At 32.8% G+C, this 8578-nt stretch overlaps 1 protein-coding gene across 2 annotated transcripts in view; it reads left to right on the plus strand.

The window, feature by feature from the left end:
• LOC107595419 (guanine nucleotide-binding protein G(i) subunit alpha-2-like) overlaps nt 1–8578 on the plus strand; it is a 57709-nt gene that overhangs the window by 47334 nt on the left and 1797 nt on the right. For both annotated transcript variants that reach the window (XM_016285822.1, XM_016285820.1), the window contains exons 4-8: nt 36–196; nt 4300–4428; nt 5164–5293; nt 6873–7026; nt 7217–7432. In XM_016285822.1, coding sequence (XP_016141308.1) covers nt 36–196; nt 4300–4428; nt 5164–5293; nt 6873–7026; nt 7217–7407 — 765 coding nt within the window. In that variant the 3' untranslated portion in view covers nt 7408–7432. The remainder of the gene's footprint in view (nt 1–35; nt 197–4299; nt 4429–5163; nt 5294–6872; nt 7027–7216; nt 7433–8578) is intronic.

Below are 8578 nucleotides of genomic sequence, written 5' to 3' on the forward strand. Positions count from 1 at the left end.
TGTGTCTGTCTGTGTGTGTCTGTGTGCGCGTGCAGGACGATGCGCGGCAGCTGTTTGCTCTGTCTGCAGCAGCGGAGGAGCAGGGCATCTTAACTGATGATCTGGCCAATGCGATCTGCAGACTGTGGGCCGACAGCGGGGTTCAGGGATGCTTCACCCGATCCAGAGAATATCAGCTCAACGACTCTGCTGCCTAGTGAGTGTCCACACACACACACACACACACACACACACACACACAATACTGCTCCTGCTGCACATCTTACTGTACATTTACACACTCATACACATGCTCCATATGGAATTTAGTCAGATAGCATAGTCTTACTAGTTTTTCTCATCACTGCTGTATTTTATTGGTAGGTATTTCACTGGCATGTATATAGTGTAACACTGTGGATGCCCTTATTCTAAAATGCATATAGCTCCGCCCCTAAAATCTCATCCGATGAGTCATGTTCACCGTCTTGACTGAATTGAATTCCTTATAAATGCATAAATTGCTGCACTGATAGGCATGAAAATGGCCTAAAATTAGATTAATTGATTTTTACGTTAATTATTTTTATGGTTATTTTTATTAATTTAGTTATTTAGGGAACAGTGCGTGCATTTCACAGCTCATAAATACCCTGGCAATCTGGCAATGTAAGAAAACCATGTTTAGGAGATATATTCTCACAGCAGAGATAGACTTGATGTTTGAACACATGTAGACGTGCACAGAGGTGACGTGCTATATTTGTAGCAATAGCCAACAATACACTGTATGGGTCAAAATTATAGATTTTTCTTTTATGCCAAAAATCATTAGGATATTAAGTAAAGATCATGTTCCATGAAGATATTTTGTACATTTCGTACTGCAAATATATCAAAACTTATATGCATGGCTAAGAACTTCATTTGGACAACTTTAAAGGCGATTTTCTCAATATTTTGATTTTTTTTTTTGCACCCTCAGATTCCAGATTTTCAAATAGTTGTTATCTCAGCCAAATATCGTCATATCATAACAAACCATACATCAATGGAAAGCTTATTAAATTGACCCTTATTACTGGTTTTATGGTCCAGGGCAAATATGCTGATTTGCTGTTCAAGAAACGTTTCTTATTATTATCAATGTTATAAACAGTTGTGCTGTTTCATATTTGGAAACTGATACATTTTTTAGGATTATTTTATGAATAAAGGTCAGCATTTTTTTTTTATATTATTTTTTGTAACATTTAGTGTTTTTTTTTTAAACCAAATGCACAATTGTTGAATAAAAGTATTACTTTCTTTATATATATATATATAAACTTACCCCATACTTTTGCACAGCAGTTAAAATGTTGGCTTAATCATAAAACACAATCGTTGATGTCTTTTATCATATTGCTGTTGGTTTATGAGAGCAGTAAGCCACTGGAGGCCGTGTGTTAGTCATTTTTCAGCAGTTAAATCCTCTCCCTTCTCTCCTTCACCTCTGTCGGATCACTGCAGCTCACGCCTCACACGGCCTGCTGTTTAATTAGATTTCATCCGTGTACTTCAGAGCTGCATAAACACAAACACTTGAGGAACACAATTGTGCGAGGAGTGGCAGCACAAAACTAAATTACAAATCTCTCCCTAGACAGAATGTGACTTTAATTGTGTTTTAGCACCAGCGCATAAACACTGATGCATGATGGGAGGCAGGTCCAAGCAGGGAACTCAATGCCAAGTCCATCTGTTGTTGTTAGCAGAGATGTCTCCTGTCTTTAATGAGGTCACGATCTGAACTCACTCAGACCTTCACTGACCACACACACACACACACAGACACACACACAGACACACACACACAGACAGACACACACACACAGTGACATCATTAAATTGAAAGTTTGGACGCATTCAATCTGAAGGTGATTGCTTAGATGCATGTTGTTTTGTAGACAAAGTTGATATTAAATGTAAATGTTTTATAAATTTAAAAATGTTCTGCCTGAAAAATATTAAATTATATTCTGGTATTTATTATTAATAAAATATAAATCAATAAATATGTTGTTTATTTAAAGTAGATAAATAAAATGTGTAAAATTCTTATTAAAAATCCTTATTTAAATTCCAGGTCTAGATAAATATTTTATATAAACATCAAGTATTTATAATTTATTTTATTATAAAGTCTATAAATTAAATGTATATGTATGTCATTTTGACTTTGGAATATATATATATATGATTATACATGATTAAAACGTCAACCATACATGTATTTTATCTATATCAGTAAAAAAAAAAAAACACACGCACACTCTTCTTTCTGTTCTGTTGTGCCATTTCAGGTAAAATGTAGTTTCATGTTTTTTTGTTGTTGTTGTTTCGGTATATTTGTTGAAAGAGAACGAAGTCTTCACATTCCCACGTCTCAGACTCATCCTGCAGTAGTTAAAGCAGATGGAGTCTGTCACGATCCTCAGGCCATGCAGCTCTCTCTGCCCATCATATGATCTTCATCCTGAAACCTTCTGTAGTGCCGCCCATTAAAACCAGTGCTGGCGGGAAGACTAGCGTTCTAGGAAATAAACTCTCAAAGCATGAAATGGGATCTAACAGTCAAACTAAAGGAAGATAGTGGGTCATTTCAGTTCATCTCACAATAGATTAGCTCTGTTTTTCATTAATGTTTGTAATTCTAAACGACTCTGAGATAAACCGTTTTATTCAGAGTAATGCGGTTATTGAGTATTTGCTCATTGTGTGATCAGAAAAGCATGATGTTTTAAGCATTTATTGGTGAATGCATAACCTCAGGAAATAATCATTTTATTTGCGTTTAATTTAATAGAATTATTGTTCTTGTTTGTCATCACTGTTTATGTTGTAAATAAGTTTGAACTGAAGAGCTTGCAATGTAATAAAAAATATATATATACACAGTATATATGCCACAGGGAACAGAGGTGAAGATTAGAGCTGATTGGCTGTGAACACGGCACAGTTCTACACGTCCTTTCTCATGCTTTACAGACTGTTGCCATAACAGAGGGAAATAATTCAGTCACCACATGCTTGTGTGAATATATTGAATTTATTAACAACATATCTGGGGCATATTTTTTAACTGATATAGATAAAATAGAAAGAAAAATAATATTATAATATAAAAACAAATAATAATAATATTTTTTGTAGAATTTGTATACAATGCATTTTTTTAAATAAACTTGCTGAATGCTTTGCAGTTAATTCGTTTTTTTGTTTTTTACCTTTTACATTTTTTTAACAGCAATAACAATTATTTAAATTTTTATATATTCTAGGTGTAAGATATAATATAATGTAATGTGTGTATATATAATATATAATTTGTGTGTGTGTGCAATAATTTTTTGCTAGCTTCCTCTTGACTTCAAACACAAACACATGTGCTCTTCAAATCCCACCTACTAAAGACACATCAGCCAATCCGATGTCAGATGAGCCAAATATACACAATGACTGACAGGTGAAGAAACTCTGTAAAGTAGTTTCTGATGAGCTCATGATGAGTGACGCTTGCCCTTTGCTGGTGGATCTGAGCATCAAACACACTTCCACGATTCACTCACGATAAAGCGTGCAATAACAGCCAAAGATCTCGTGAACTTCACAGGAGAGCACATGAACTGTGTGTGTGTGTGTGTGTACTGGTTTATATATTCTGGTGGGGACTTGAACCTGAATACACACAGACTCATGGGGACTAAATTGTGGTCCCCACGGGTAAACAAGCTAATAAATCACACAGAATTACGTTTTTTGAAAATCTAAACATGCAGAAAGTCTCCTGTGAGGGGTAGGTTTAGGGGTAGGGTTGGTGTAGGGCAATAGAATATACGGTCTGTACAGTATAAAAACCATTACGCCTATGGAGAGTCCCCACAAGGATAGCTGACCAGACGTGTGTGTGTGTGTGTGTGTGTGTGAAGTATGGCCTAGAAATGTTCTTGACAGGCTTTGTAATATTCACCCATGAAGGAGAAAAGGGTTGCATTTTAACTGTTTAAATGGTCAGAAAACCCTTCATGTGGTTAACTCAACTTTTATAAAGAATATCTCTTTGGATTTGAGACTTTAGTCTTTGTAACTTTACAGATCTTCTTTATGCACCAAGAGCTTGTAACACTCCAAAGAGAAAGGAAAAATTGAAATTGCATCATTTGACCCCTTTAAAACTGACTGCATATATTAATGATTAATTCACATGACACTTCTTCATTTGAGCTGTGATGTGACCTAATTGCATATATATATATATGTGTGTGTGTTTGTGTGTAGTTATCTGAATGATCTGGACAGGATAGCACGGGCAGACTACATCCCCACCCAGCAGGACGTCTTGAGGACCCGAGTGAAGACCACTGGGATCGTGGAGACACATTTCACTTTTAAAGATCTGCACTTCAAGTGAGAGACATTTCATGCTGTGTGTCTAGAAGCAACACACACAAATCAACACACAGTTTCCTAAAAATGTGCCATTACACTACTTTCAGGACATGCAAGCAAGTGAAAAAAATTATATATTAAAATATGTAGTTGAATTAAAATGAAAATTTTTATATTTTACAAATATTTAATTATAAAAATAAGTAATTATAAAATGTAATAATTTAACCATTTTAATATATATTTTTTTATTTGATTATAAAGTTACAAACATGCAAGCCACATGAAAGTAAAAATGTAATGCATGTTTGCAGCCTTATGATCAAATAAAAAAAAAACTATTAAAATAATGTAATTAATCTGTTTTTATAATACAAGCAAAATCCTTTAGATTAAATGTATTCAATGTCTTTTCATTCTTGGAATTCTGAACATTTGCAATGCTCCGTATTCTGCTTTCATTATGCTACTGCATGGAGCATTATTAATATTACACAGCAAAAAAAAATCTGTTACACAATAAGTGTGTCGAACAGGTTATTAGAGCTAGTGAAGCTATATGGAAAGTGAAAATGATACGGGTAGAAAGTGGATTCTCATTATCTTCAGTTTGTCTTTGTTCTTCTGAGACCCTCATGAAATGTTGATGGTCATGCGAAAAGTGACACATTCACCTTCTGCTGCTGCATTTTAGTACCTTCAACATAAAATATTCTCCCTTTTTATGGCCTCCTTATTCCCTCCTCTCTTCAGGATGTTTGATGTGGGAGGTCAGAGGTCAGAGAGGAAGAAATGGATCCATTGCTTTGAGGGAGTAACAGCCATCATCTTCTGTGTGGCTCTGAGCGCTTATGACCTGGTGCTGGCAGAAGATGAGGAGATGGTGAGTTTCAGATACGGCCTTAAAACAATGGGCTTGGAAAGATTTAGTTTTAGATGTGATCTTTAAAAAAAAGAAATAAAAAAAAAAAAAAAAAGGAAAGGATATGGGAAAAAAACATTGTGGGTTATTCAAACAGTAACCCCGAGTTATGAATTTGTAATTGTATGATTAGTTTTGCAAACCTTGTCCAAGAATTGTACATTTAATTTCCAAATTGTTTTTATTTTCTGATATATAATTTAAAATTATCATAAGATTGAGCAATACATTTAAATATATTAAAATGAAATAAATGATCATACAATGGACGAAGTATTTCATTGTTGTAAGGGTGAGATATACATTTAAATAAAATGAAATCGTATAAAATTATAATAAGATTGGGGAAGTATTAATTTATTTTGAGGTTGAGCAATACATTTAAACAAACTAAAGGGATATAAAATGATCATAAGATTGGGGAAGTATTTTATTATTTTAATGTTGAGAAATACATTTAAATAAATTTAAAAGGATATAATATAACATTATAAGATTGTGGAAATATTTCATTATTTTAAGGTTGATCAATACGTTTAAACAAAATAAAATGATGTAATATTAAATTATAAATTTGTGGAAGTATTTTATTATTTTGAGGTTGAGCAATACATTAAAATAATATAAAATTATACGATTGGGAAAATATTGCATTGTTTTAAGGTTGAGCAATGCATTTAAACAAATAAAAAAATGTTATATAATATTATACGATTGGGAAAACATTTTTTATTTTAATGTTGAGCAAAACATAAAAATTATATAATATTATACGATTGGGAAAATATTTCATTGTTTTAAGGTTGAGCAATACATTTAAACTAATTTAAAAAATGTTATATAATATTATACGATTGGGAAAGTATTTCTTTTTTAATATTGAGCAATACATTAAAAGATATAATATTACATAAGATTGGGGAAATATTTCATTATTTTAAGGTTGAGCAGTAAGCTTAAACAAATGAAAATTATATAATATAAGATTATAAGATTTTGGAAGTATTTCATTATTTTGATGTTGAGCAATACATTTAAATAAATTAAAATTATATTAAATTATTATAAGATTGGGGGAGTAATTCATTATTTTAAGGTTGAGCAATACATTTAAACAAATTATTAATTGTCGACCGCTACACTTGTTTAGGGTTGTTTAAAAATGATCTCCTTTATTCATTTAGCATTTTATGCGAACAATATTGATATAGTGATAGTATTGACTGAATTAGCATTGAATAGTATTTGAAATAAGTACCAATTTAAGTAAACATTTTTCTTAAAACAAGTAAATAGCTACTTGAGTATGTGGATATTTAAAAATCTAATACGGTGTTCTTTTCTGAAAGAAATGCTCAGTTTTTAATTTGGACGTTCGTCCTCTGTGTTACCAACAGTGACACACTGACTAATGCATAACTAATACCTGTGAAGATCCTTGTCAAACTAGTGTACACTAGACATAGAGCGAGCGTAAGCTGACAGCACCCTCTGGTGTTGAGTTACTGTGTTTCTCAATCATCACACTCCTCTTTTTCAGAACCGCATGCATGAAAGCATGAAACTGTTCGACTCCATCTGCAACAACAAGTGGTTCACCGAGACCTCCATCATCCTCTTCCTCAACAAGAAGGATCTGTTTGAGGAGAAGATCACAAGCAGCCCTCTCACCATCTGCTTCCCTGAGTACTCAGGTCTTTGCTTAGTCAAAATCATCCCACAAATGCGGCGATGAGGTTTCAGTTGAACCCAGAACATTCATTTGAGCTCTTATGTAATGTGTAGTGCATTATAATAACTGTAAGGTTATTTAGCTTAGGTTTAAGCAACTAAAACGGCATGTTCTAATCTGCTGACAATATTTTCTGTGTGGTTTTTATACAGGAGCCAATAAATATGATGAGGCTGCCAGTTACATCCAGACCAAGTTTGAGGACCTCAACAAGAAAAAAGACACCAAGGAAATTTACACCCACTTTACCTGTGCGACTGACACTAAGAATGTGCAGTTTGTGTTCGACGCCGTCACTGACGTCATCATCAAAAACAACCTGAAGGACTGCGGCCTTTTTTAATGAAGGTGGCCAAGAGAATGATGAGGTTAATAAACACTTCAAACACACCTGTGTTCATAAGCATGAGCACAGTTGCTCAAACACTTACACTAAGTTCGGGGTTGGTAAGATTTTCCAAGGCTGCATTAATTTGATCAAAAATGCAATAACAGAAATATTGTGCAATTCTATTACAATTTAAATGAACTGTTTTTGAGTGTAATATACTGTAAAACGTAATTTATTCCTGTGATCAAAGTTGAATTTTCAGCATCATTACTCCTGTCTTCAGTGTCACATGATCCTTCAGAAATCATTCTAATATACTGATTTGTTGCTCAGAAAACATTTAATTACAGCATTTAATTTATAGGGAAGCCCGTTTCCGCCACTGAATAAAAAATAAAAAAGGTAACTGCGACTTTTTTCCTCGCAATTGCGAGTTTATATCACGCAATTCTGTCTTTATAACTCGCAATTTTATATATATGTTATAAAGTCAGAATTGCGAGATATAAACTCGCAATTTTGAGAAAAAAGTCAGAATTGCGAGAAAAAATGTCAGAATTGCGATTTTTTTTATCTCGCAATTCTGACTTTATATCTCGCAATTCTGACTTTATAACTATCAATTATTATGACTTTATAACTATCAATTCTGACTTTATAACTATCAATTATTATGACTTTATAACTATCAATTATGACTTTATAACTATCAATTGTGACTATATCTCGCAATTCTGTCTTTATAACTCGCAATTTTATATATGTTATAAAGTCAGAATTGCGAGATATAAACTCGCAATTTTGAGGAAAAAGTCAGAATTGCGATTTAAATTTTTTTTTTTTAATTTATTTATTTTTTTTTTTAAATCTCGCAAATCTGACTTTATATCTTAATATATAATTGCAAGATAAAAAGTAGCAATAACCTTTTTTTATTTTTTAAGTGGCAGAAACGGGCTTCCATACATTTATATACAATCACATAAATGTATTTTTTGTCGCTTTTGATCAATTTAATACATCCATGCTTAATCAGTGCTAAAACGTGCCGACCCTAACCTTTTTTAAACTGATCATTAGATGTTAAATTGCTTATTTTAATTGATTTTAAAGATGGCACAAGCATACTTCACAAACAAATCATTTAACATATAGCAAGTTTGTTTGCTTTGAAATGATATAG

This window comes from Sinocyclocheilus grahami, unplaced genomic scaffold (genome assembly GCF_001515645.1).
Source record: "Sinocyclocheilus grahami isolate Dianchi unplaced genomic scaffold, SAMN03320097.WGS_v1.1 scaffold202.1, whole genome shotgun sequence".
Taxonomy (NCBI): domain Eukaryota; kingdom Metazoa; phylum Chordata; class Actinopteri; order Cypriniformes; family Cyprinidae; genus Sinocyclocheilus; species Sinocyclocheilus grahami.